This window comes from Drosophila yakuba, chromosome 3R (genome assembly GCF_016746365.2).
Source record: "Drosophila yakuba strain Tai18E2 chromosome 3R, Prin_Dyak_Tai18E2_2.1, whole genome shotgun sequence".
NCBI classification, from domain to species: Eukaryota; Metazoa; Arthropoda; class Insecta; order Diptera; family Drosophilidae; genus Drosophila; species Drosophila yakuba.
In genome coordinates, this window is record NC_052530.2 from 19,903,680 (window position 1) to 19,931,577 (window position 27,898).

Consider the following 27,898-nt stretch of genomic DNA (forward strand, 5'->3'; position numbering starts at 1 on the left):
GAACTCCTTAATGTAATTGGTTTTGTCATTAATACTATTTGCCCTTATGTATCAATTAATATCGGTACGGTTAGAATTTAAGTAGGTTATTAGGGGAAGGGTTGTTGCTTCTTTGGCTGCGGTAACTTTTTGAAAAAAATACTCTTCCGTTTCAGATGCAGTATTTTTGGGAAACTTTTTGCAGGATGGCCATATCACAATATAGAAAGCTATCGATATGTTGTTAAAAGTCAACTACCGAATATATTCGTTCCTGTTCGCTATCGATATATTGATATATTTTTGCCATCGCTACATTGTCTGCTGCGGCCGTCTTATCGTCTTTCTGTAATTATTTTTCCTATTTAACAACCCAGTGGATAATGTAAACCAAGTAGTGTGTGATGCAAGGACCAAAAATGCGCGCGTGTTGTTAAAGAAGTCAGAATCAGAAAGCGAGAAAGTTTGCTGCTCGCCATAAGATATGTTGGCTGTTCCTCCTGCTGGTGGCTGTGGTCGGTCCGTCGGCCATTAATGACACACACCAGAGAGAAAACGGAAAAACAATAAAGTGTGTGTGCGGTGTGGAGTGTGTGCGAGTGCGGCCAAGTGTTGTGGGCTCGGAAAACTCCAAGAAGCCAGTAGAAAAGTGGGGTCCACTCGAATCCGTGAATCGCAAGCGTTTCTTTGACTGCAAGCGGCGTACAGGGTGCACCGTGCAAAAGAAAGGCAACCAAGGCATATTGTACCTGCAGTGAGTTCAAGTGGAGAACGGAGGGCGAGTGGATCGGGATGGGGTCTGGTAGAGAGCGGGTGCGAGGGAGTTTCATTCATAAAAAGAGAGTGCACCGTTAGTCCTATTGGTCTGGCTTCCAATGCACAGAAAAGCAGACACACCGCCTAAGGAATGGTTTGACACATTGATTTTTCCAACTCATATGTGTGTGTGTGTGTATATGGATTAAAGAAGACTGTTTCAAGTGGTTTCCATCCACATTATTTTGGATTAACTCATGGCTGCTCCCGAATTTCCAGCACAAAAATAAAGCAACCTACTGTCAACAAGCGGGAATGCCCCAATTCCCTTTCCCCCGCTACTATTGCAAGAGAGAAGACATTTACATAAAGTTCCATAGCTAATAACATTTCGATTTGGCATTTAACAGTTGCCGCTATAACGGCACATGTCCAGTGCCCCATGCTCATCCTTTTCCTCCCTCTTCCTGCTTTCGAGCAAAAACATATTTGTTTAGCTCGGTCACAGGTAAAAGCGGTTGGGAGAGGGACGCGTGGAAACGGACGCAGAAGGGAACTGAAAAGAGGAATATAAAAGACATAACATTTCCGCCTGCTGCTTTCGGCTGGCGTCCGCAACCAAAATAGACAACGTCGCAGCGGCAGAGAGACGCCGTCGCCAGCAGTTATGGGTGGCAAGTCGCAAAACATGCACCGATTATAAAGATCGTATTATTTTTATATGCTTACAAACATGCAATGAAATATTGATATTAAGATAATGCAATTACGATATTGATGTTTTCTAGTTTAACATCTTTGCAATTGCAATGAGCATCCAAGATAATAACCAGTAGATCGTCGATTTTTTATCCGGACATCAGGATTTGATATTCGTCATTTTTTGACCCTATTTTGTCTCAGCAATCTTAAGTTTGGCTTAAAATAAAGACAACATAAAGTAGTCAAAGTAATACACTTAACATATTATGTCAATAAACTAGATCGCAAACTAGCTCCGCATAAACGTGGCGAACAAGTATACATATGCTTGTGGCTTCTTTCAGCTCTTGGAGCAAGCGCCACGTTCACGTCGCTGTTGTTACAACGTGCACCTAGGCCTGCGCCACTTGGAAAGTCCTACAATCCTCCCTTCCGGTCCCCCCGCGTCTGTCAGCCCCTGTCACTAATTTAAATGCCGCAAGTGTTGTCGAGTTTCCTGTGCCTACAATGTGTGTTTTTCTCATTAGGAAATAATTTTGCATTGGGGCCCTGCAGAAAGAAAAACATTTTTATCGATTTTACCTAAAGTTCGACCGCCAATGAAATCAAACACAATGCGGTACATCGTTAACCCAATTCTGGGCGCCCACACGCTCCCGAAAAGTTTGTTGTTGATTGATCTAAAAACGAATTCTCACCTATGTGTGTATGTTTGCATTCATATACTTACATATATATTCTCTGGGCAAGCAGCCAGTAAACCTATGTAAAGCCGATAGTACAGATATACAGTTGCGGTCAAGATTATATTTCAGTTTGGTTATTTTTTCTGATAACAGCAGTGTCACCTTCCCACTTCCAAAATATGTGTAAATTGAATGGGCAACAAAATATTACACTTAATAAAATGGGTTATGATATTGGAAATGTAATAGCGGTAATTTACTTTACGATTCAATGGTTAATCTCTTATATACTTAAATATGTATGTACATATATTGTTTACTGAGAACCATTTTCATGGTGATTTAAAATATGGAATTGTTCTTCCTATTTAATCATCACTATTAAGTTGACCACAGCTGTTGGAATTGTATGTTGTTGTTTGTCCAACGTTTTCACACTTCGCCACCCCCACGTCCCAGACTCTGCGCCTCCCGTTAGTTGCATTGACTCTCGACGCCTGACGTTGATAAATGAATCATAAAAGCAGCGCAGTCGACGTCACCGGCAAAGCAGACGGGCGCCAAAGTCGCCTTACTCTCTTCGCCACTCTCCGCGCTCATATGTTTCCTTGCGATGCCGCCCACTCGAGTGTGTTTATGTTGTTGTTGTCGGCGCAGCTTAATTTCCTCATTTGTGTGGCTGAAGTTCCCAATGCGTGAGCTGTTTTGTTTTTTTTCGAGTGCTAATCAAAGCCACTCTTGTTATCGCAACGAACTTCTTATGGCTCTCGATCATTTGAGTGGGCGAGAGAGTAGCAGCAGGCAGACAGAGAGGATTCTGTTAACGTGTGTTGTGTGTACAGTGGTTTCCCTCGAATGGTAACTGCAATTAAAAGTGTAGTCTTCTAATGTTTATTCCATATTGAGTCCGTTGGATTATACTAAAATCACTTTTATTAATATTAATAATCAATAATTGTTAATATTGTAATATGTATAGTATTTTCCTGGGTGAATACCCCTATCATACAACTTTTAAAGCAATGTAGGGGGCGGCACTCTCGCGAGCTGGGTGCTCCAAACTAATCTCTTGGAGCCATTTGTGTTGTGTTTTTTGCCTTTTGCCGGCTGCTCTAGTGGCAGTGACACTCGAGGGAACAACTGAGTATCGGGCCACAGTCCGAATTTGTTTGTCGGACGGCCCATATTGATAAATTTATAACTGCTGCTATAAACCTCTTCTCTCCTGTTGCAGCCCACCAGTGCTGTGCTAGTGTGTGTGTGTGTAGATGTTCTGTTTTTGAATATTTTCAAAAAGCAAAGCAAAGTGCTTTTCGCGTGCCAAAAAAAATTGAGAGCACACAGTTTCGACGTGATCTTCATGAAGAGCGGTAAAAAACAAAAAAAAATAGAAAAAATCTGCAAAAATATATAATTATGTACAGAATGGTGTGAAACACACATATATATAAACAATCTATCTTTTGTAGTTGTATGACAAATTTGGGATTTTGTGGAACCAAAAGACGCGATTGCAATATGGTGGGGAAAGAAATACAGAACGAAATATATACTTAGATAAGCTGCGGAACACTTTTCGCGATAGATAACAGAGGGTTGGCACCCCTGGAATTCTACAAGCATAAAATCATTTCTGCACTGTTCTCAATTTCGAATTCGGTTGATGAAATCACCCGTTTCTAATAAACTTATTTTGAATGTTCTTAACACATATTCCATATAAAATTAAAGCATATGCTTTCTTAGTAATATAAGTATCGAAAGTGAATATATCCATGAAATCACAATTCTTAAGATAGGTATTTAATATTTAGTAAATTTAATTTAGGGCAAATTGTTTAACCAATAAATTGACAACATAATGATCTCTTTCTCCCAATCTCGACAGCTGTTTTCTAGCCTTAGAACAGCTGTGCATAACGGGGCGCTAGACGAAGCAGAGGAGGAGAAAGCAGGAGCGAACCAGAAGAGCCAGAGGCACCAAAAGACGAAGCCATGTCCAGCGAGGAAGACAAACCGCCGGCGCCGCCTGTGCGTCTCACCAGCAATCGGGGCGGCAATGAACGATCTGGAGGAGGAGTGGGCGTCGTCGGCGGAGGACTGGGTAGCGGCGGGATGGGGGATGTACCGCCCGACATGCGACCGTTGCCCAAGGGTGAGTACAATTCGATTAGTTGAGCACAACATGTGGAGACCGCTGGTCCGCTTAACAATGTGCTTCTTTCTCTTCTCCCAAAAAGAACCCGATGACTCCGACCGAAAGAAGAAGACGCTGAAGAGTAAAATCAAAGGATCAAAGCCCTCGCACACGGACTCCAAACCGAACATCTCCTATCCCACGAACTTTGAGCACACTGTCCATGTGGGATTCGATGCTGTCACCGGCGAGTTTACCGTGAGTTCTATATTATTCTTGTCTATGGACACCTTCAGTCGCGTTCGGTTCGCAATTATGTTTACGGCTTGCTCTCTAAGAATAGCAAGTCGAAAATCTTCGGTTTTCACTGCTTATGTCCTCCATTTGATAAGCTTATGTATAATACATTTAAATGCAAAATCACAGTCACGACTTAAAGTTTCGTTTGCAGACAACACATTATACGAAATTTTTGGGTGATGAGAGTAATTACAGTATAATTTAATGTATCTTCGGTAGTTTATTTTTAATGTTTTGTGATCAAAGATGTACAATCTTGGATCCTTCCCAATTTGAGAGTCGATCAGACCCAAAACACCAAACTGCCCCAAATTTTCGATTTTCGAATTGCTAAAATATTTTTTTGAGTGAAATAAATATTTCACACCAAATCACTCAAAAATTTTGTAATATATTTTTAATTTGATTTTGCCGCTCCCAATATAAAACACTGTACTTCTACATACATTCTGTTGTCTATATCTATCTCTCGCGAATCTTGCTCTATATTGATTTCTATTATTATTCAAGCTGCCAATGAAAGTAAGTAAAATTCACGACTAATTCCTTGGAACTTGCCTTCATTAGTTTATTCATAAAATCTCATCGTGCTCCTTTGTCTGTACATTTTGTCGATTCAGTGTTTGTTTCAAGTTCGAACCATAGTTTACCCTTTGTTTGTCACTATTGGTTCATTTTCATCTTTGTACTCTCACAAAACTCCTACACTAGGCCATACGACATTACACCGACACAGGCTGTCTAGAATTTGTAGCTGAATTGCCTTTTGTCGCTGGCTTTTCATCATCCCCCCAAAAAAATAATTGGCCGTGCATTGATGTACCCAAAATCCAAAAATATATTTTTATCCCCTCGCCTTCTAGATGTTCTCCCTTCGCAGTAAATTATGCTAGGTAATTCCTTCTAACAATCTAACCTGTTGCCTTTTCAGGGCATGCCGGAGGCATGGGCGCGACTCCTGATGAACTCCAACATCAGCAAGCAGGAGCAGAAGAAGAATCCACAGGCCGTGCTCGATGTGCTCAAGTGGTTCGACAACACTACCAAACAGAGGCCAAGCTCCAAGTACATGACAAATGCAATTACGACGCATTCAGGTTGGTCACTCTGTCAGATTTAAGATTTGGGTTGCAACATAACAACATATTTTGTTAGTTGGCTTGTGATTGCTTTAAGTTCCGCCATATTTACATAATTTATAAATATATGTAGCTTATTTATAATATTGAAACGCTCTCCATTGTCAGGCTCATCGCTCAGCCGCGTCAGCAGCAGCAGTCCGAGCAGCACGCCAACGGACTCGGAGCTCCACGGCTCCAACAGTGGAGGCAACCTGATTGGCGTTCAGTTGGGCAGTATGACCCTGGGTCCCAACGCCAACAACGTGGCCGTCGCTGGCCAAATTCTGGGCAACCACTACCAACAGCAGCAGCACCTCCTTCAGCAGCAGCAGCAGCCACTTCTGCACCAGAACCACAACCAGCATCACATGGGCATAAGTCAATCGCACTCGTACAACTTTGTCGGGCACACGGCCTCCTCTTCCACATCGCAACATTCATCCGTTAACGAGGACGATATGCTGGGACCACAACATCCGCAGCAACAGCCACCGCCTCCACCGGTGGCCTCTAGGCCTGAGCGCACGAAATCCATCTACACGCGGCCAATCGAGGATCTGCAGCCAGCCATCATACCCATGCCAGTGGCGCCAGCAACCACGCCTACAACGCCGCTCCAAAATCATAGAACGCCAGGCGGAATAGCAGCACCAGCGGCATCGCCAATGATGCACAACAATGCCACAACGACGCTGGACAAGAACAAAAACAATGCAAGTGAGTGCCGCTACAGGATATGTGGATCATAGCTTAGTTGCATCTACCTTATAAAGAGCCACGGCAGCAAGTCATGGGAAAACTATTATCATCAAAACTCGAACTCGACAAGTACAATTCTGAATCCATTTTGTACTTACGTGCAAATAAATTTTTTGTCAAAAATGTATTCGGTAGTCTCTTAAAAATCTAGTCTCAGAAGATAATGTAAGTTGTACAAGTAATGTGATTATCTGAAACTGAGTAACTTTCCATTTAAACAAGTTTTTTTTATTTTTCTATTGCACCTAGAGTTTATGATAATTTGTTTTCCATAATGCCAAAAATCTAGTTTGCTGACAGGGCTCAAAGGTTGTGATGTGTCGGGATGGCGGCTTCTCTATGTTGCCTTTCTTAACACTATAATCCTTTTGTGCTGCTATTGACGATTTAATGAATGTGTATTTTGGTATTTGTATCGCCTCTCTGTGTTCTGTTCTGTTTTGTTCCGCTTCTAATTGCTGCTAAATAAAAATTAATTAAACAACTGCAACGACGCCAGCTCCAACGTCCCCAACAACCACCAAAACAACAGCAGAAACAGAAGGCACCGATGCAACATCAACTCTTTTGTCAGCTACTAATCCTAGTTGTTCTACCACTCCTACTACTGATACTGCTTCAGCTGCACCTTGTGGTAGTCTCGTCGAGACAGCAACAGCACACGCTACCACTGCAGCAGCGACAGTAGCCACAGCAACAACGACTAATCACCATTCCTCTGCTTCCTCCTTTTCATCATTCCCCTCTTTCCACGACGACGATGGCCCACACCACGCCTTGCCAACGATCCATTGTCCCACGCCGACGTCTTCCTCACGCAACTCGACTGTTTCGCTTCTTGTTGCGGTTCCCCTACCGCCCATCATCACGCCCGCATCGCCCACGCCCGCCTCCGTTGGATCACTAGATCTGTATTCGCCGGAGCCCACGGTGGCCCAAGTGTCAACCGGTGGCCCAATTCCTCCAGTGGCTGGAAACCAAATCGCCGTGCCCCAGGCAGCTGTGGCTGCGGCTGCAACGCCCAACACGCGGGCAGCTAACGCAAAGAAGAAAAAGATGTCGGACGAGGAGATCCTGGAAAAGCTGCGAACCATCGTCTCCGTGGGCGATCCAAATCGAAAGTACACCAAGATGGAGAAGATTGGTCAGGGTGCCTCTGGCACTGTTTACACGGCAATCGAATCCTCCACCGGCATGGAGGTGGCCATCAAGCAGATGAACCTGTCACAGCAGCCTAAAAAGGAGCTCATCATCAACGAGATCCTTGTGATGCGGGAGAACAAACACCCGAATGTGGTCAACTATCTGGACAGCTACCTCGTGTCCGAGGAACTATGGGTGGTCATGGAGTACCTGCCCGGCGGCTCTCTTACCGACGTCGTCACCGAAACCTGCATGGACGAGGGTCAGATCGCAGCCGTTTGTCGAGAAGTGCTGCAAGCCCTGGAGTTCCTTCATGCCAATCAGGTTATCCATCGCGACATCAAGAGTGATAACATCCTGCTCGGCCTCGACGGCTCTGTCAAGCTGACTGACTTTGGATTCTGTGCGCAAATATCGCCAGAGCAATCCAAACGCACAACGATGGTAGGCACACCGTATTGGATGGCACCCGAAGTCGTCACCCGGAAACAGTACGGACCCAAGGTAAGAGCTCTCACGCAACATTTGGATTCAAATATGTGAACACATTCTAACGACTCTTTTTTCTAATGCAGGTGGACCTTTGGTCTCTGGGCATTATGGCCATAGAAATGGTTGAGGGCGAACCTCCGTACCTAAACGAAAATCCGCTTAAAGCCTTGTACCTCATTGCCACCAATGGCAAGCCAGAGATTAAAGAAAAAGACAAGCTGTCCTCAGCATTTCAGGACTTCCTCGACCAGTGTCTGGAGGTGGAGGTGGATCGGCGAGCAAGTGCATTGGACTTGCTGAAGGTGAGTCTTATAGTTCACATGCCAAGCGGACTTTAAAACGTCATAAACCTCAACTTACTCTATTGCAGCATCCCTTCCTGAAACTGGCCCGTCCATTGGCCAGTCTGACTCCCTTGATCATGGCCGCAAAGGAGGCTACCAAGGGCAACTGATTGACAACCAAGAAGAAACCGCTTATTTAACCACTACTGATGAATTACTACTGCAGAAAACAACAAGAACAACAACAACAACAACAACCACAACAACAATAGCAACAATAACTGTTATAATTACGAAAAGATGGATGAATTATTAATTATTATTAATTATTTATATAAACGTATTATATACACATATTATTATATTATATCTATTCTAACGAGACAAACAGCAAAACTAAGAATAACTACATACGGCAAACAAGAGACACGCGTAGTTCAATTTTCACAAATCGGTTTTCTGTTAATTAAATAACAGCTAAAATTATCACACGTTGCTTTGGACACCACCACATCATCGAAATATGTTTCCGACATTTGTTATACTAAAACGTAAACTTAAAATTGTATAGATCCAAAATTTGTTTAGTGCATTTTGAATGCTTTTCAAATTATAAGCTTAAAGATCATATGAAACGAGGAAACAAAAACACATAAACTATAGTTGTCAACATTAAAACATTAGAATTGGTAACACTTGCATTTAAAGGAAATGAAAATATACATACAAATTTTTACAATGTATAAAGCACTTCATTTGATTTACTTCGTCATTACATTTCTATAAGAAAGCTTATAAAATAATTATATATGAGAGTATGAACTTTGGAACGCTGTTACTACTAACCCTATGACTTGGAGTATTATCGCTGATTTTAGTAAAAGTTTCATTTAGTTCTTAAACTGATTTATTTAATAAAAATATATTTTTATATGATTTTAAAATTTGGTTTATTTTGCTTGATATATTCAGTTCCCTCGTGTAGACTTCAATCCGAAAAGAATGAAACTCATCCTTCGCTGTAAACTCACATACAAAACCTTTACTCCAACACAACCTCCAGCCGCCCCTTCTCGCATTTTTTTATGTCTGTACACGTAGATATATTAAAAAATAAACATTTAATTGTAATAGAATTTACTGCTTAGATATAGACACATATAGAAGACACAAGGACACCTGTATTTTTCATTTAACAACAGTGCAATGTGTTTGCACGACAAAAGACAAGAACAAAACTAGCAATATATTAAAACTTAAATGTAATGAGAGATTATTATAGGAAAACCACACTAAACTGTTCAATAAATTGGTAGTAGCCACTTAATATAACTAGTAAATAAATACAAAAGTGTAAGAGTGCAACGTTCGATCGTGAGCCATGATGAAATGAAAACCAGTTACTTTGTGCCTAACCGAAACAGAAAAATGAAATCAATAAGAACAACAACAAGTAAATATTATACAGATAGTATCTAGCAGTTGTAGTGTAACATAGAGAATCCAAATTTTTAGAACGTATAGAACAGTCAACTAAAACACCAGCTAAAATAGATAGATGCTTGAGTGGGTACGTGTATATTGATTGGACGGGTGCTGAATGGATGGAAAGAAAACCGATTACTTACTTTCTTTTATTTCAAATATTAATAGTAAACCGACTAATTTATTGTAGACTTTTTTAATCACGTTTAATTTAAATATATTTTTCATATGAATTGGCCAATTTAATGAATAGAAGTGCACAAAATTGAAATACATGAATCCCTAATTATTTCAACTTTATTAATTGAGCGAAATTGGTTTTAAATATTTCGAGTTCTTGTAAACAATCTAAATATTTTGAGACTAATCTATTAGTTAGATTAGTAACCTAATGGGTGAAGGTGTTCAATTGAAGCCTTTTGTAACATCCAAAGCCTGCATGATTAATCATAAAGCGCAAACTGTCACGCTATTTAACGATCGTAGGGGTGTATTAGGTTAGTTAAGCTCGTCCTGATATGTTATAACAGCAAAACCAGAGACTTTATACAAACGAGAGGAAAAAGATTTGTTTGCAACAATGGGGAGACATTATTTTCAATATTAGTTCCTACTACTACACTTTCTATATGGATTGAAGGAAGTCTGGCTTTGAAACGAATAACATAAAGGATTATTGTATTTGTATTTGTATTTATTTTAAGGCATTAGAAAACTCGGCTACAGTGCAGTAAGAATGTGTATTAAACAATAACGGTAACGTTTAGGCGAACCGATGAATGGGTAAACAAGAACATATAGAATGGCGAAAACAAAAGTTAAAATAAGATAAATACATAGATGAAATCACAACTCTATCATAACATATAAATGATTAATAAATATTTATGAATGAAAAGCAGTTATTTGTCACTTTCAAATTGCTTTAATGCGTGTATTTTATTCAATTAAAATATTCGAAGTTGTTGAACTCCGGCTTAGTACAATAATTTAATTGTTATGGTTAAATTGATTAGTTCTTTTATACTGCCACTACTTGTTGCGGCGCGTTGACTCTGAAGCTGTGGGTGGTGGCGGCGGGCCGCGTTTGTTGAGCTCCTCCAAAAAGCCGAGCACAATAGTGCTCCTCTCCTCCTCCATGTGATCGAGCACCAAATAGCTGGAAGAAACACAGAATTAGACACATAATCGGCAATGTTCTTAAGTTATCGTAATTTTGGCTAAACTAAAAACCTCATTTTTTATGACATTTTCAAAAATGTCTATCACTAAACATTAATGTAATTTCTTCTTACCGCTTATCGTTCTTTAAAATGTCCTGAATCTCCTTGAAATGGTTTGGATTTTCTTTGATGAGATCGCTGCTCTTGTGAGTAATAAATTTGCACTCTTGCAGGAGTTCCCGAAGAGAAGTCTTCGCTGTCATCGTTTTATCTTTAATATAGTCGCGGAACTCACGCTCGCCCTTGTCCGAATTGTATTTAAGGTAACGCGGATCCTCTTTGATCTGTTTCTTAATCTCTTTCCAAGTGCTAGTAAGCTGCAGAGTGCTAATCTCGTCGAGCATTTCGCGGAATCGCTCCCGCTTCTTCTTCATCAGATTGTCAATGTGCTCGTTGAATTTTCTGTAATTGTATTATATTTATTTTAATTTATTTTACTTTAATTTTAAGTAATGTTAATGTGTTACCGCTCGCGATCCTCGCGGTCGAGGCTTTCTATTAGTTCCCAGCGATGGTCCTTTCGCAGTTGTCGCTTGACCTCCTTCCACGTGAAGTCCGGCGTCCGCACCAGATCTGTTAACAAAGCAGTGAAGTGACCAATGCACTCCTCGCGCATGTGATGCTCGCGTTCCTTGTCCCGATCCCTCAAATGACCAGCTAGGGTTCGCTGCACCTCCTTCTCTCGTTCCCGAATACTCTGCTCCACCCTTAGCTTCTTCTCGCGTTCCTTCTGCTTTTGCTCGGCCTCGCTCTCCCGTTGGCGGGCCAACTCGCTGTCGTCGCTACCAGCTCGCTCTTCCCTATCTGACTCCCCATGATGCTCACCCTCCTCCTATAAAATACAGCAATAAATATATAAACATGCATAGGGCTATTATTGAATTACCGGAGTGGTGTCTCGTTTCTTGCTTTTCTCCGATTTGCTTTTTTCCTCCTTGATTTTATCCTTCTCTTTGGATGACTTGCGCTCGCGGTCCTTGTCTCTCGAACGGCTACGTCCTCGATCCTTCCGACCCTTGTCCTTATCCTTTTCCTTATCCTTCTCCCTCCGATCTGACTTGCGTTCGCGATGTCGCTCCCGTTCGCGTTGCTCACGCATCTCCCGCTCCTTCCGCTTCTCCTCCTTCATAATGTGCAGGTAATCCTCGAAGTACTCCTCCCGGTACATGGAGTCCACTACACGGTAGCGGTGGTCCGATTCAAACTTCTTTTTGATGTCGTACCACCTGGTGTGGCGCTCGATGTCGTGACGTTCCCGTAGCATATCCAAAAAGTCCTTGCGGATCTAGAGTTTTTTAAGTGTATGCGAAAGGAATATTCACATGACAGGCATGCGGAAGAGAAGAGAAATACCACATAGAGATCGAATTAGAGGTCTGGAATTGATGCGGTTTCACTTAACGTTCTATACTTAATTGTCTAACTTAACACTTAAGACTACTGTTTATTAAGCTATTGAACATAGTTACACGATTTGTGCCTGGAAGAGAGGGTGTTTGATTAGAGATTTGAGACGTTGCTAAAAGAGAACGTTGGGTTAGTTCAAGTCCTGCCGGCTAAGAGAACATGGAAAAGACTCAATCGAACGAAACACGGACAAGTTAGGAACTCTTGAAATATATAATCTTCATGCTTGCTCATACATTTTTTGCTATTTTAGGTTTAGAAAGCGCGAAGTTTATACGGACAGTCGGATGTCGGAAATGTTTTCTTCTACTCGTTACATATAATTCAACTCCACGGATAACATTTATATTATTACAAATGCATAACAGCTAACGGACTTTCTATACCCTTTAATTAGTTTCTCTATTCGTTAGCAGGCCTTGATGTTCAGACTTCAGCATGGCCGAAGGGTACAATAGTCGATAGGTCTACAGTAAAATAATGGTATATGGTAATAATATGGGCAATAAGCCTTCCAGCGACTTGAGCCGCTGCCTAAACCTGCCAGAGCAAAGAACTGGATATCATGGCTTTGGAATATCAATCGTCTTTGGTCTGTGCAGGTGGGATCGGGCTGAGTTCGGTTCCTTGGGCTTGCCTCTGTCAGGTGACAAACTGCTCTGAGTGTGTACATTATTTGTAAAACAAAACAAAAATAGTGGGTTAATTAAATTAAGTATTATTCATACTGTTTGCTTAGCGCCGCAGACACCTGCACACGAATTGCAGTCGCTCGGGATCTCTGGAACAATCTCTCATTGCATGCTTCCTGCTCGGTGGCATCCCTCCGAGAGCCCATCGCGTACTTCAAACTTCATCACTCATGATCCCAATGCCAATTACATCATCGCAACATCCTCTTCTTCACATCACATCACATCGAATAAAACATCCGAGGGGCGACGTGGGGCGTAGGGCGGGAAGTGGAAATCACACCAACGATTATCAGGTAATTTTCAGTTTGGCAACCTTTCGATAGTTTTGTTTTTATTGTTTTTTTTATAATGGTTTTTTTTTATTCCAAATTTGTCTCTTATTGCAGAAAAACAAATTTTAATGCTTTTGCTTGTTATGTTTCAAGTAACTCACCACACAGATTGCAAACATGTGCGTGGTCAAGTAGATCAGTGGACGGCGATGGCAGACGGCGGGCGGAATAGACTGTCGAGGGTGTTGTACAGGTGGTTCTCGATGCTGTTGCTGTTGATGTTCTTGTTGTTGTTGTTGTGTATTTTGGTGTTTTGGGTGGTGCATTTGTGCTGTAACCTGCTAGCTAGTGGCTAAATTATCGGGTGGCAAACCACCGGGAACCCAACACGTTCAGGGATAATACAATCGATCAGGGTTCGGATTCGGATTCAGTTTCGGTTTCGGTTTCATTTTCAGTTTGGTTTGTTTCGGTTTCGATTCACACGTTGTTTGTTTATGGTTTAAAAGTTAACAGAAAATCAATCACATTATGTAAATACGTTTGGCATACGGTTAAGTTATTAAATATATATAAAGATATGCATTTATGTTTAAACATCGAGATACGTAAGGTGATGGGGTCTCAGGTGCTCGAGCATACCCTAAGCCTACCTGCTCTTTTTTCAGCTGCTTGTCTTCCTTTTCACGGCGGCGCACCTCCACGATGTACTCGTTGAACAGACTCTCCCGTTCGCGGACCTTCTCGATGGCCCGATACCGTTCTTCCTTGGCGTTTCTCTGACTGAACTCCGAGAATGAGGACCTGTGAAAGTTTGGAATTTTAAGTTTTCACGAGAACGTTTCATAGACAGTTACGGATGAAACTAAAAATAAAGTAGTCTCTTTTGAACACTCTCAACTAAAAATGTAATAATGTGGGATAATAACCCTACCCAGTAAAATAAAAAGGAGGAACAACGCTAGCAATACTCACTTTCCATGCAGCCTGGCTTCTTCCATTAGGCTGCGGAAGTCCTCCCGCTTCTGGCGCATCTTGTTCCGCTTCTCCTTACGCTCCTCCTCGGCCCGATCCTTCACATACTTTTCAAATACCTGTTTGCGTTCCTTCGAAGTTAGCAGAAGATACCGCGGATCGAACACGATCTTGTGAAGCTCCTTCTCCCAAGTGCTGAAAGCCGATACATCCTTCTCCCGAAGCATTTCCTTGAACTGGGTGACGCGCATTTCCAAGGGTACTAGGGCCCGCTCCTTGGCCGCCCGCTGCTCAGCCTCCAGGGCGGCATCCTCTGCCCGCTTTGACTTTGAAACTGATATTGGAAATAGTGTAAGAGAAAATAAAAGTGAATTAGGTTCAGTTTAGTTTAAAACAGGCCGTGTCTTACTCATTCGCACTCGTTTCGTTGGCACCTCTTCCACACTAGACTCAGACTCGGTGCGTATCTTGATAACCTCATCGTCGTCATCATCATCCGCATCCACCTTTTGCACCTGCTCCAGTTGTTGGGCCTGAACTTGGGTTTGAGCCGGCTCTTGTGTTGCCTCCTCGCCGGATTTTTGATCGGCTTCAGCCGACTTCTCCTGTGGAGTCTTCAATTGCTCCGGACGCTCGTTTACCGCCTTGTCAACATCCTCACGATTCATCAAATCCTCGGGGCGATCCCAAACCGAAGTTCTAGTCGATGGATTATAGAAGAAAACGCGGGAATCTCCAGTCCATACGACACACCATGGCGTTCCAGCGATAGGCGTACTTGTCACTGGTCGACTTTTGTCCGTTTGCTTGGCTGAGACCGCGGCCCTCTTCTGCTCCTCCTCCTTCTTTCGCTTCTCCTCCGCCGCCTTCTTAGCCTCTTTCTCCAAAGCAGCTGCCTGCGCAGCCTTGGTGTTTTCTGAATTCGCTTTCATTGCTGCAGCAGCAGCCGCAAAAGCGGCATGCGGATCAAATCCTGGCGGCGCTGATCCCGGTGGCATATGCATCATAGGATTGGGTAGCAAGTGTGGTGGTAGTCCAGACGGAGCTGTTGTCACAGCGGGCGCCACGCCCGAGTGGGCAGCCATGCGAGCGGCCTCCATGTCCCTCAGCGCTTGCGGTTTCTCCCAGACACTCTCCCCTCGACCAGCGTGAAAATAGTACGGTCTTCCATCGGGAGCACGATGCTCTGACCACTCGGCTGCTCGTGCTATAACCGCCGGATCGATTACACCCGGCTTGATGATAAGTGACTTAGCTGGCTTGTCTTGCATGTGCTGCTGTTGCTGCCAAGGTGGCATGCCCACGCCCCATGGCGCTCCAGCTGGTGCCGGTCCTCCAGGAAATCCGTAAGCTGGAGGCGGCATACAAAACGGCGGCTGCCCAAACCCAGGTGGCGCCTGCATTCCAGGTGGCTGGAACATTGGTGGTGGCTGTTGGCGCACATTTGGTGGCGGCTGGGAAAGCAACGGCGCTGCCGCATTTGGTGGAGGCTGGCTCATCAGATGCGGCGGCGGTTGCGAAGTAAGATGTGATGACACAGCCGAAATCTCGCCAGGCGTCTCGGCTACCTTGGCTTCCGTTTTGGCTGCCTGGGCAGGTCGCTTGGCCATCTCCTCTACCTCCGTCTGGGTCATTATCTTAACAGCGGGCCCATCCGGTCGAGACCAGGTGGTTTCCCTAGTTACCGCATGGTAATAATAGGAACGACCGTCCTCCGCCTTGGTTTCCACCCAAATTTCCGGGGGTCCAGTGACGCCATTTGCTCCAGAAGGAGCTTGCTGCGACTGCTGCTGTTTCGGCGGTTGCTGCTGCTGTTGCTGCTGTTGTTGCTGCTGCTGCAGCGCCTGCTGCTGCGCTGTGTGCTCTCCAATGGGACGACCACTAAACGCATTGAAGGGTTTGCTCCTGTAATTTGGCCAAGGTAAAATAACATAAGAGAACTAAAGCACCAGATTTTCCATCACTACGCACCAATGGGCCTCGTTGGGTTTTTCCTTGACTATAGCAACGCCATTATTTGAAGTCTCCTGGCTGGCGCTACTACTACCACTGCCGTTTCCATTGAGACCGACTTCTGGTGGAGTTTCCCTCGCCTCCGCCTTGCTAATCGGCGAATTGGCGCGATCACTATCCATGCTCTCCTCTAAGCTCACATCCATGGCACACAGATCTAACTGTACGCAATCTCTAATTTTCCGTTTACAATTTTCTGAAAATTTTCTGCACTTTTCTGCCGCTAGAGATGTAAATACAACCCAGTGTACTCGATAAGTAGTTTAGTTATCGAATAAAAAAGGCCAGGTGGCAGCACACGAAGATCGTTGCCAGACCGTTGCAGTGCAGAATGATTTTGTTTAAACACAACTAATGGGAATATAATATTATTTATATAAATTTTATTTATTTTAAATAGTAAATTTCTAAATTATGAGGAACAAAAAAAGTTTACACATGTAGCTTATTTATTATTATCAAATTTTAGTGATTCCTAGTGCGACCAGTGATCACTGAAAGCGAAATGTGAAAAATCACGCAAAAATAATGTGAATCGATAATAGCAAGGAGAGTATCGCTATTGGCAAATCTCTGGAAATATCGATAGCACGAAAAGCCGCCGCCTCCTTTTGTTCCAGCCCCATAGTAAACACGTGCAGTTGTGTTTTGTTGCAATGGGAAAAGTGCGGAAAGTAAAAACGCGGACGCCGTCCGGCGTGGACACCTCGGTGGAAATTGACATAGATTCGGCGGGTGAAGCGGAGGGTCTCGGACCTATCGAGGCGATCTGCGTGCACCTGCAGCAAGCGGACGTGGAGGAAAAGCTGAACGGACTGCACTCCTTTGCCGTGCTGGCCCTGCGAAAGGAGAAGGTATCCGAAATACGCGACAGCGAGTTGGTCCGGATTGCGGCTCCCCTGCTGTGCGATAAGGAGAACGCTATCCGAAATGCGGCGGCTGGTGCCTTTCGAAATCTGTCGGTGTTTGGCACGGAGGTGTGCGATTTCCTCGTGGACAACGACATTCTGACCGCCCTGCTGACTCTGGTCAGTAGCTATGATCTGACTAAAAATGGATTTGAGAACGAACTGCATGCGGACACCTTCCAGCAAGCAATCCATCTGCTACGAAATCTGTGCGAGAGCTCGCCCACCGCTACAGAAGCCCTGAACCAGGCAAACTTCCTTGCCAGCCTGCTGATGGGCTTCGACTACAAGAAGTTTGGCCTTGAAGTTGCCATTTCAGTTGCACAACTCGTACTGGTGGTGTCGGAAAACAACTCCAGCTCGTGGAACGTCCTGGCCAGCAGTAACATACTACCTGAGCTTCTTGTGGTTCCCACAGAAAGTCACGCACAGCTCTACCTAAACGCCTTGGCCGCTGGTATCTTGTGCAATGTCCCCGCCTGCGCGGCAGCACACACTCGAGAAATCCTGAACAGTCTGGACAAACTACTATCCATTGATCCACAGGCCCAGCTGCAGAGCTGCAAGGCGGAAATTCAAAATGCAAAGTTGAAGAACGAGGCACCCGTGCTGGAAATTTCTATGGAGACGGAGGAGATGACGGAAACGCAGAGTACCAATCAGTCCAAGCCAAACCAATGCGATGCCGAAGTAGCACTCAAAAACATAGAGCACTTGCTAGATGCCCAGCGCCTAGTGGCGGAGATAATTACCAACCTGGGCTCCAGCGATGAACAGAGCAACTGGGATACGGATAGCGAGCAGTCTGAGTCTGAGAGCGTGGCCGATTACGATATGGAGGACGAGACAGCGGACAGTGGATCAGGAGGACTGCCCGCCAACTTCTTGGAGACCATTAAACAAAACAAAGTGATCGAGAAATTGTGGCAAAAGGCTCAACCACTGCAGCCAGCTGTGGAGAATCTTGTGTCCCAGCATGAAAATATCAAAGAGAAAGTGGCAAAATTAAGAGTATCCTACTTGATTTGCCTCCAGAACCTATGCAATGTGCTGCCTCTTGAGGATTTGGGTGGCTGCAGTAACATCTATAACATGTGGATGATCTTGGGGCAACAAGCCTTCAGGGGAAGCGAAGATGCAGCCGTTATGGAGGCCATTACGTCACTAATGCGCTCCTCGCTGAGTTTGCTCAAGTCTCGCAAGGATCTTTTTAGCCAGATGACCGAGAACGACCTGAACATGATTATCGAGGGGGCTAGCAAGTGCACAGATATAAATATCCGCGTTAACTGGAACCGCATGCTGGGCACGCTGGGTTCTCTGCTCTCAGAGCCTCTGGTTAAGGCAATAGTGCTCTTCCTATTGACTTATTGTGCCCAGGAAGATGACCTGTGGGCTCTATCTGAAGGACTCGACGCGCTAATGGACATTTTCGCCGTAGACGACTGGCCGCAGATCATCGCGGAGTTGGAGATGTGCGATCGTGTCCAGGCACTAGAGGAGTTGTTCAAGTCAAAGGTGCGGCAACAACGACGGGAGCTTAAGGAGCGACGAGCCACAGTGCAAACAGTGAAGACGAATTTTTCACGCTTTGTTTTCTATCTTAAAAAGAACTGTAAATAATAAATTAACCCGACTACTAATTTAGTTTCGAAGAAACTAAAAAAAAATACGATCAGTTTTTAATATGCCAATATACATATGTACAACGAGATGCACAACAAGGTTACAGGAAAAATCGGTTAAAATCGTTAACTTTCCAATTGTCGAGCTTTTTTATTTCCTATTAAAATCGGCTTCCATCAAGGACTTTTTAAAAAATATTGCATTTGTCTTAAATAGTAAACAGTTTGTAATTTATAAAAGGCAAGTAACATTTTAGTTTTATTCCAGTGCAAAGCCTTCCGTCTTATGAGCGAACATTAGTCAAATCATTTAAAGTTTAATCTCTGATAAATTTCATTATTCTGGAACATTTCTACAACTTCGACTTAGTCTCAGGCGGGTTCTTCTCCAATACATTCTTCATTTCGAAAAAGGATTGCTCTAGTGTCTTGGCGAACTTCAAGTGATCTGTTATTGGACAATGACGCCAAGCGGATATGGCCAATATGATGTCATTATCACGTGGATTATAGCAGCAGGCATAACCATCGTCAGTCGCCGGGCCGTATCCCATGAATGCATCGTATTTGGTGGCTACCTGTGAGGTGGACATGCGGAAGTGACTCGACTTGACAAAGCCTGGCGACTTGAAGAACTCGGGAATTGGCTTGCTATGCTCCAGAGCCATCAGCTTCAGTCCAAGCAGGTGACGATCAACACCCTTCCCCTGAAGAGCCAGCTTAGCATATGTCTGATGAGACACCACTGCCTCACGAAGCTTAACGGCGCGTTCCTGGTCGGTAGCATTTGGGTTCTGCATGGCGCGGGAAAAGGCCAATGATTCGTTCGAGCAAGAGCGAATGGTTTCGGTTCGTCCGCCATCGAATATGCGCAAGTGCGCCGACTCATATTGAGCAGGTGGTTCCGCGTGCATTCTGTACGTAAACGTAAATGTATTTGGGCATATGGAAAATCTGTAAGCGAATCTAGTTACTTGTAGAAGGCAAGCTGCAGCGCCATTTGCACAAAGCTGTCCGGACCCAAACGCTGTTTTTTTATGAAATCCTTTCCAAAGCCGTTGAATTTGAGAACCTTCATTTGGAGAGCAGCGGCGAGTTTATCCACGTTTTCCTGGGCGACGTTCAATGATTTCTCTAGACTTTTGTTACTCAACGAAAAGTGTATTTTCTGTGCCGGGATAAAGTCCTTTGAGCCGCTTTGCCCGAAGTTAGGGTCTTCCTTCCTGAAATCATATGAATGTCAGTTACTTTGAACCGTATGTGCATCATTCAACATACATCTTTTGCACCACGTAGTCCATCATCATCGCAATGGGCTGGCCCTCAGCCGGCGAGTGCTCATAGGTGAATCCAACGTTTCCATTGGGGTTCACCACCAGCTGAATAGTCTTGTCCATCCAGCGGTTGCCGCTGTTAATCTTGCTGCCACTGCCATGGATCAGCGATAGAATAAGCTCGTCGGCCTCTTCGCCTTCTTTTAGCGTGGTGCCCTCATCGAGTGAGACGGTGAACAGAGCACCCTGAATGGTCTTAAGGGCATCCCTGTTGCCGGGAGTCTCGGCCAGATTTTCGTAGGCTTCCGCCCAGTTGTCCCTGGAGTCGGTGGTTAGAATACCATAGGGAATTCCCACTTTCGTTTCCTTCAACACGACATTCTCCAGTTGAGCAGCTAGATATGGAGCAGCAATGAGCTTTCCCTCGTTACTGTATATCTTTAGTTGGTAGAAGTGATTCTTGTAGATCACCACCACATAATTGGAATCGGGATTGTATACGATATCGTCGGTACCCCTTTTGGGAATCCGACATGTGCCGAATACTTTGCCAAACTGGCTGTTGTCCAACTCGTTCTTGCCCATTTTAACGATCGGAATTTTATTGGCGTGCACCATGTCGTTGAATTCGACCAGTCCATAAATAACCCTGGCTGTATAGTCCACGAATTCACGTGAGTTCCTGAAGTTTTGCTTGGGGAAGGTCATGCCGGGACTCACGAACACGGTGACTGGATCACGATAGGTCAAATAGGCGGCCTTCAGCCAGCGGTGGGCCAACCAATTCTTCTCCTTGCTGCCGGTGTTTTCCAGGAGCAGCTGCAGTTCGCGTCCCTGCTTTTGCAAAAACTCGTTGGTGATGCCCTTTTGCTGTTGAAACTCCTCCGGTGTCAGCAGCGGTTCCACAGTGGTCATGAAGCGGTTCAGCGTTTCTTCCAGCGGTAGGACGTGGTATTTCAGCAGACTCGGCTGCTCCAAGGGTATGGTCTTCTGGGCGGTGCTGTAGCTGCTGGCGGGCAGCACATTCTTGGCGATACCATTTGGAGACTGCTGGGCCAAGGAGTTCTTGGTCTGGAATTTGAATGAGTTATGTTAGATATGTATTATAAGCATTCTATATGGAGCAGTACCAAATTCCACAAAAGCTTTCCATTGCCACGAAACTTCATCTCGGCGTCGCGTTTCTCAAGGATTCTCTCAGACGTTGGGCTGCAAACAGACAGAAATTGTATTTGCGGGTTACAATTGCAGTTCAAACACCTGAGTTCCGCCTGCGGCACTAAATTAACCTTTGATATTTGTACATAATCTAGTTCTGGCTATAAGGAGCGAGATAAACCAATAACCTCGATTAGCAGCCCGCGGAGGAGGCAAGTGCAAGCAAAACGGCAGTTGCCAGTCAACTGGCCATCGAAAGAGCAATCCACGTAGGCAGAAGGGTGGAGGTGGAGTGGAGGGTGGAGGTGGAGTGGAGTGGAGCCCAACTTAACTGCTATCAGCGACCGGTTTATTTACTTTCGCTCTTTCAGTGGCGCGTCTCTTGATATCCACACCTTGCCATTTGTGCGAAATACATTAATAAACATTTTATGCAATCCCTAACTGGTTCGTTTATCCTTGCCCATAATATGAAATAAGGAATTTATGTTCACCTTGCTCTTGTCTTGCTCCACTTTATTATCATCTAAAGAATCTGTATATGCAAGTACAAAGTACATTGTACATATGTTCAAATCAAAACAAGAACAGCTGTTTTCTTATAGCAACAAGTAAAATTCTTATAGCAACAACAATGGACATCAATCAATGAATATTGAAAACAGTTAAAATCTAATATTTAGTATTTAAGTATTGCTTAAGTTTACAATATATGTTCATATGTTTATGATAAGCATGAGTACGTTTTCTAAAAACTATCGATTTTTTTCCATCTCTAGCATTAATAATAAAAAAGTAGGGGTGTTCTTTGGAGAAAAAATATTTTGGGGGACTTTCAGTTTTACCTCTACTTACATGACATAATGCGAAATCGTTCAAACTTTTTAAAGCGAACAAATTTTTTAATTTAAATCTTACATTTTATTTGAGGAATGCAAGGAATGTAAAATACTTCTAACAAATTTCTCTATTTTTATAAAATGTATCTAACTATAGATAAAATGATTAATCTGCAAAAAAATTTGTTAATTTAAAACTTAAATTTTATTTGAGGAATGCAAATTTAAAAAGGAATGTAAAAAACTTTTAACAAATTACTCTATTTTTATAAAAAGTATCAAACTATAAATAAAATGATTAATCTGCAAAAAAAATGGTTAATATAAAACTTACATTTTATTTTAGAAATGCAAATTTAAAGAAGAATGTTTAAAACTTCTATATAACTATAAATAAAATAATTAATCTGCAAAATATTATACCATTGGTTTTGCTCCACGATTTGATCCTTGCAAATTGTGATTTCACAGTGCGATTCGTTTGGTATAAGTTTTGAAAAACGTTAATACGCCACGGTCTCCGGATGAGAAATGTTGGTCATTCTTCTACTGATTGCCAGTTCTTTGGCCATTCAAACGGCAGCCACTACGACACCAAGTCCCGCAGATGGTGATGCAGCTCCTGCAGGATCTCAAAATGAGGCGGAGCCAGGAAAGAGCTCCTCTGAAACATCGCAATACTGCGAACGCTCCTTGTGCCACCAGGACCTGAAGCATGTGGCTTGCAACACAACAGCCGTGAGTTACCAATCTAAAATGCCTGCCACGCGATAAATAACCAAATAACTTAAATTAATACATTTTTTGTTCACATACACACGTCGTTGTAAATTGTTGAAAGGAAGCCAAATAGTAATAGTAATTGAAAGATTTATCACTTTTTCAAATAGCGTTTACATGTCAGTGAACAAAATTGAATATAACTTTTTCAAACAATTTATTACTATGGAAGTGACTGATTCTATTTCTAAAAAGAACGTGTTTATATATACTTTCGTTAAAAAATGTCATGTTTAAGCTATATTATAATTATAATGTACACATCTTATAATATATTATAATATATCTATCTATCTATATACATACATATCTTATAATATATTATAATATATATATAGATATCTATCTATCTATATACATACATATCTTATAATATATTATAATATATCTATATTATTTTGTGTTTCCCTTTATTCCTATCTTTAAACCAAAAATATTTTCAGGATCTGCACGACAAGTGCTCTCTAGACGCTGAGATCCTAGAGATGACCCCAAAAATTGAAAAATTTCTACTGAGGCGTTTCAATGAGTTGAGGGATAGCGTGGCCAAGGGAGGATTCAACGGATTGAGTCCGGCTAGCCGTATGGGCACCTTGAAGTGGAACTCGGAACTGGCCTACCTAGCTTCCTTCAATGTGAAGGATTGTGTCCTGAGGCACGACGAGTGCCGCAATACGAACTTCACACAAAACGCTGGCCAGACGGTTGGCTATCGAGGCATTAGAGGAAAAGTCCCAGAGCTGGAGGACATCCTTAGGGACATCATAGGGGTGTGGATGCGGGAGAACGCCGGCACTTCGATGGTGAACATCATGAAATATAACGACCTAGAAGATGGGTGAGTACTAATTGCCGAAGAAATACGGATGGCTTCTCACGCCCAAAAAATATATTGTTTGTTTTAAACACTTTTAAACACTATAAGGCGTCGCTGGCAACTCTCCAAGTCGATATAAGCCTTCATAATGTATTTCTATTTCAATTTCTATTTCCATTAGGTCACCGAAGTACAACTTCATACAGATCGTGTTGGAGAACGCCGAATTTGTGGGCTGCGCCATCGTTCAGCAGTCCCGGAACGGCTGGTTTCAGACGTTCTTCACGTGCAACTATGGCCACGCCCCCGTGGTGGGTGAGCCCGTCTACGAGTCCGGGCAACAGGCGGCGGAGAACTGCAAGTCCGGAGTAAACCCGAAATATGTACATCTCTGTGCGGAGTCCGAGGTCTACAAACAGGTGACTCCAAACGGAGGAAACGCGTCAGATGCCGATGTTAAAGCGAGAACTTTTGGGAAACGAGACTTTGTCATGCTCAACAGCGAAACCAATGATGCCAATCCACCAGTAGTACAACCTAGAACTGGAGCTGAAGGAGGAGCGCCGGCACCAGCAGCCGATGGAGCAGCACCGCCGGCCGCCGCCCCAGCAGCCGAGGGAGGAGCAGCTCCTCCTGCAGAAGCAGGAACCACTCCAGCAGCCGAAGGTGCAGCGCCCGAAGTCACTCCAGTGGCTGGAGAGGCTCCCACTGCCGCACCACCTGCAGCTGGAGGGACACCCGGTTCCGGATCACCGGCAGGGGAAGAAGCTCATGTCGAAGGGCTTCTGGAACCCAAGCCGACGCCCCTAGAGAAGACTGCACTGGTAAAGAAATTCGCCCGGTTCCTGGAGCTGATGAAGCGGGCTGAGATGTTTCATGGTCGCCGCAAGATCGTGGTCATATCCAGCAATCACGAGGTGGAAGATGACCGCGTGCAGCAAGAAGGCGGTCAAGCCGAAGCAACTAATAGCACAATGGAAAGCGCTCCCTCCAGCCGCAGTGGAATAATGACCAGGTCGAGAGGTAGCCATGGTCGCAGGCGAAGTTCCTATTGGGCTCCGCAATGGGTAGCAATACCTTGAAGTGCTATACCCAAGTGCAATTCCTAGTGTATCCTGATTGTATGATAATTGGTTAAAAGTCAAATGTTTTAAATTATATTGAAACATAATAAAAAAAATTGCACAATCTTAAATTGTAGCCTTGGTGTAAGTTGGATTCGATGATTCTAAACAAGAATATATATGGAATAGAAAATATTCCTCGAATTAGTAATACATTTTAATATATTTAATATGTATTAATGTGCCCAATTAACATTTTTGTATACAGCATTTTTGTTGAAATCATGTTTACGCTTAGCACAAGTGTTTTTGCCCTGACACAAAATCAATAAGATTAAGCAAAAGATCGATCTCGCAGCTTTGTTTTGAGCTGAAAATGGAAAGTTTTGGGAAAAACAAAAAATTATTTCCTTAAAGCAACTATCCTACATCTTACGACATTGAAAAGCCCTTTTTATACCATTATCTGATCGCCTAAAAATATTTAACAATAGATTTCATTGTGAAGATGTTTTTTACTCGTTCTGGAGAACTGGTAAATCTGTTGACAGACCCGCCTATATAAGCCCATCATATTACAGATCAGAACAAATCAAGTCGACCCTCCAAAATGAAGTTACTTTTGGTTCTAGCTTGCGTTGTCCTCTGCGCTTCTCTCGCTTATGCCCAGAATCGCTGCGATGGACGTCCTAGCGGTATGTTTAATAATAGCATTTAGTAACTATGCATTCATAACTCATATTCACATTCACACAGGGCGCCAGAATTGCGTCGGTGGCAAGAATGAAGGACGTGGGGGAGGAAGTTGCCACAGAACTGCCATGGACGAAATGTGGTACTATAACCAGAGATCCGGAAAGTGCCTCAAGATGAAGTACCTCGGATGTGGTGGCAACCAAAACCGCTACTGCTCCTTAAGACACTGTCAAAGATCGTGCCCAAGAACTTAAATGTCTTCATTGATCCTCTTCCAAATTAAAATGCAGCCTATATTTACAGCAAATGCAAAAAAATAATGTGCTCTTTGAAAGAAAGATATTTATGAGAACGGAGGTAAAAGTATCTATCATTAGCATAAAATAAAGAACTTGGCAAACTACGAATATTGTACACATGTGAATAATTCGCCAAAGTTATGAACCGACTTAACTTTAGCTAGACGATACCTAAGGCTTTTCACGTTGCAACGCCTTCCAGATTGCATTCATTCGCATGTGCCCGTCTCGCAGATGGTTCAGCATGGCTTCAACGGTCCCTTCGACTGGCTTTTTTACTCCGGCTCTCCGGCAAGCGGCAATGTGTCTTTCATAACGCCATTTGCTTCGAAACACTCTGTCACAGTGATCGCACAGAGCTTGCACGCCCTGATCGTCCCCGTCATCGGATCCAGCGTCATCCGCCATGGCCGTTTGACTGGACTTATTGGGACTGGCCCACATGGGCTCCGGCTTGATAAGCAGCTGCGTCTTGTTTTTACGCTGCAGCTCCTCCTGGTGGTTGTAGCGAATGTGGTTGAGGATCTTTGAGGTGCTGGTCTTAGTGCGATCGCAGAGTGTGCACTTGAGATAGGAGCGGTAAGGCAGATGCTTAAAGCAGTGCTTCTGCAGTTGTGAGCGCATAGTCGTTGGTTGCACCTCACGGCACTGCAGGCACATGGCCTTGCGCCCAGACTCCAGGATCTTAAAACTGTTCTCGATGATGTGCTCAAAGTCGTGTTTCTTGAACACGTGTGCTCGCCATCCGTCCATCGAGGCAATCTCTTTGCCGCACTTTGGACACAAGTACGAAATGAGCTTCGTGAGGCCGTTGGTGGACATTTCCGTGTCGGAGTCGCGGCTGGGCGTCGGTGACAGGCGCCGTCGTTTAGCCGGTTGACTTACTGGGTCTGATTTCATTTCCTTTTTCAACTGGGCCACTTCCTCCTTGCCGAGTGCATCGATTTCGATGATGACCACCTCTTGATTTCCTTGCTGCAGTTGAGCCTCGTCTTGAGGCCGCTTCTCGTCAGCTTTTACGTTGCCGGTGGTGGTGCCATCCTCAAAAAATTCCTTGCACAGGGCATCCAACTCGTCGTCATACTTTGGCACCTCATCCTTCTCCTTTTCCTTGCGCACAATGTCCTCGTAGGCATTCAAACACCGGTCTAGATTCTGCTCGCTGACATTTGAAATGGTCTTAGTGGTGTTTACAGGAGCCGCTTGTGCTGACACTGGCCGTGTTGGAGACTTTTCCAATTCTGTGTTCAGATCAATGTCCATCAGCGCCTTTTGCAGCAGGTCATTTTGCTTTCTGTTCCCAGAACCTTTGGGACGCCCTCGAGGCCTCGGAACCGTCGGCTTCTCTGCATTTCCAGCAGGTGCAGATGCAGTAGTGGTTTTTGTCTGCTGCCGCTTCATTTGACGCAGCTTGTTCTCGTACTTCTCGATCTCCCGCATGTGAGTGTCTAGTAGGTGGACATTCAGAGCCCGGCGCCTCGTGTACGCCATGCGGCAGTGCACGCACCGGTAGGTCTCACTGTGTTCCAGGTGCATGAAGTAGTGGTACTGCAACAGGGCGATTGTCTTGTGCGCGTTTTCCACCCACTTGAAGCACAGCTGGCACTCGTGGAAGCGCTCGTCGATTTGAATGAAGTTGAAGTCCGAGTACGTCTTCTTTAGGTAATCGTGTTTCTGTAGGCGTATTACAAACCATTATTAAAGAGAAAGCATAATTTAGATAAAACAAACTGCAACTTGCCGTGTTCAGATGCTGTCGCCATTCAGCCTGAGTGCGGAAGGCCTTGCCGCATTCCGGACATATGTAAACCATGTGCGCCTCCAGACGCGCATTCAGCCTGCTTTGCTCATCCGAGAGTGTCACATTCCGTGACATTTTATCAAAAATTTTAGCGACCAACTGCAATTGAAGTGCAAACAAACAAACTCAAGCGCTTTCAGAATTTATCGTCATTGGCTTTGCCAGTTATCGCTTGCCGAAGAAGAGATGATCGATAACCGTGACTGTC

At 43.9% G+C, this 27,898-nt stretch overlaps 7 protein-coding genes across 16 annotated transcripts; 4 read left to right on the top strand and 3 right to left on the bottom strand.

The window, feature by feature from the left end:
* Positions 1-241: 241 nt before the first annotated feature.
* On the top strand, positions 242-8,782 carry LOC6537605 (serine/threonine-protein kinase Pak). Of its 5 annotated transcripts, none has more exons than XM_039376917.2 (9): positions 242-327; positions 4,012-4,278; positions 4,364-4,518; positions 5,071-5,082; positions 5,492-5,657; positions 5,808-6,398; positions 6,940-8,087; positions 8,159-8,377; positions 8,446-8,782. In XM_039376917.2, the coding sequence occupies exons 2-9, from the start codon at positions 4,119-4,121 to the stop codon at positions 8,527-8,529; spliced, it is 2,535 nt and encodes an 844-aa protein (XP_039232851.1). In that variant the 5' UTR covers positions 242-327; positions 4,012-4,118; the 3' UTR covers positions 8,530-8,782. The 5 variants fall into 5 exon arrangements, with proteins under 5 accessions (XP_039232851.1, XP_039232852.1, XP_043063028.1 ...); XM_039376918.2 differs by lacking the exon at positions 242-327 and adding an exon at positions 410-733; XM_043207094.1 differs by lacking the exon at positions 242-327 and adding an exon at positions 414-733 and having other exon boundaries at positions 7,348-8,087.
* Positions 8,783-10,749: 1,967 nt separating this feature from the next.
* On the bottom strand, positions 10,750-16,682 carry LOC6537607 (transcription elongation regulator 1). Of its 5 annotated transcripts, XM_015192943.3 has the most exons (8): positions 16,388-16,679; positions 14,826-16,321; positions 14,417-14,750; positions 14,095-14,245; positions 11,954-12,352; positions 11,535-11,899; positions 11,140-11,469; positions 10,750-11,003 (listed from the first exon to the last, which is right to left on the bottom strand). In XM_015192943.3, exons 1-8 carry the CDS (start codon positions 16,573-16,575, stop codon positions 10,877-10,879), a joined length of 3,390 nt encoding a protein of 1,129 aa, XP_015048429.1. In that variant the 5' UTR covers positions 16,576-16,679; the 3' UTR covers positions 10,750-10,876. The 5 variants fall into 5 exon arrangements, with proteins under 5 accessions (XP_015048429.1, XP_039232850.1, XP_002098153.1 ...); XM_039376916.2 differs by lacking the exons at positions 10,750-11,003; positions 11,140-11,469; positions 11,535-11,899 and adding an exon at positions 13,603-13,793 and having other exon boundaries at positions 12,352-13,375; positions 16,388-16,682; XM_002098117.4 differs by lacking the exons at positions 10,750-11,003; positions 11,140-11,469; positions 11,535-11,899 and adding an exon at positions 13,603-13,793 and having other exon boundaries at positions 12,352-13,482; positions 16,388-16,682.
* Positions 16,683-17,029: 347 nt separating this feature from the next.
* On the top strand, positions 17,030-19,158 carry LOC6537608. The gene has a single exon (XM_002098118.4). It carries the CDS (start codon positions 17,086-17,088, stop codon positions 18,958-18,960), a length of 1,875 nt encoding a protein of 624 aa, XP_002098154.1. The 5' UTR covers positions 17,030-17,085; the 3' UTR covers positions 18,961-19,158.
* On the bottom strand, positions 19,089-22,075 carry LOC6537609 (carnitine O-acetyltransferase). Of its 2 annotated transcripts, none has more exons than XM_002098119.3 (5): positions 21,889-22,075; positions 21,367-21,445; positions 20,241-21,307; positions 19,937-20,185; positions 19,089-19,877 (listed from the first exon to the last, which is right to left on the bottom strand). In XM_002098119.3, exons 1-5 carry the CDS (start codon positions 21,918-21,920, stop codon positions 19,316-19,318), a joined length of 1,989 nt encoding a protein of 662 aa, XP_002098155.1. In that variant the 5' UTR covers positions 21,921-22,075; the 3' UTR covers positions 19,089-19,315. The 2 variants fall into 2 exon arrangements, with proteins under 2 accessions (XP_002098155.1, XP_015048431.1); XM_015192945.3 differs by lacking the exon at positions 21,889-22,075 and adding an exon at positions 21,526-21,672.
* Positions 22,076-22,728: 653 nt separating this feature from the next.
* On the top strand, positions 22,729-25,025 carry LOC6537610. The gene is made up of 3 exons (XM_002098120.4): positions 22,729-22,971; positions 23,457-23,851; positions 24,012-25,025. The coding sequence occupies exons 1-3, from the start codon at positions 22,765-22,767 to the stop codon at positions 24,910-24,912; spliced, it is 1,503 nt and encodes a 500-aa protein (XP_002098156.2). The 5' UTR covers positions 22,729-22,764; the 3' UTR covers positions 24,913-25,025.
* Positions 24,927-27,849, bottom strand: LOC6537611. The gene is made up of 3 exons (XM_002098121.4): positions 27,631-27,849; positions 26,061-27,563; positions 24,927-25,881 (listed from the first exon to the last, which is right to left on the bottom strand). Exons 1-2 carry the CDS (start codon positions 27,763-27,765, stop codon positions 26,061-26,063), a joined length of 1,638 nt encoding a protein of 545 aa, XP_002098157.1. The 5' UTR covers positions 27,766-27,849; the 3' UTR covers positions 24,927-25,881.
* Positions 25,504-25,993, top strand: LOC26534721 (kunitz-type serine protease inhibitor homolog dendrotoxin I). The gene is made up of 2 exons (XM_015192946.3): positions 25,504-25,589; positions 25,651-25,993. Exons 1-2 carry the CDS (start codon positions 25,505-25,507, stop codon positions 25,842-25,844), a joined length of 279 nt encoding a protein of 92 aa, XP_015048432.1. The 5' UTR covers position 25,504; the 3' UTR covers positions 25,845-25,993.
* Positions 27,850-27,898: the final 49 nt, after the last annotated feature.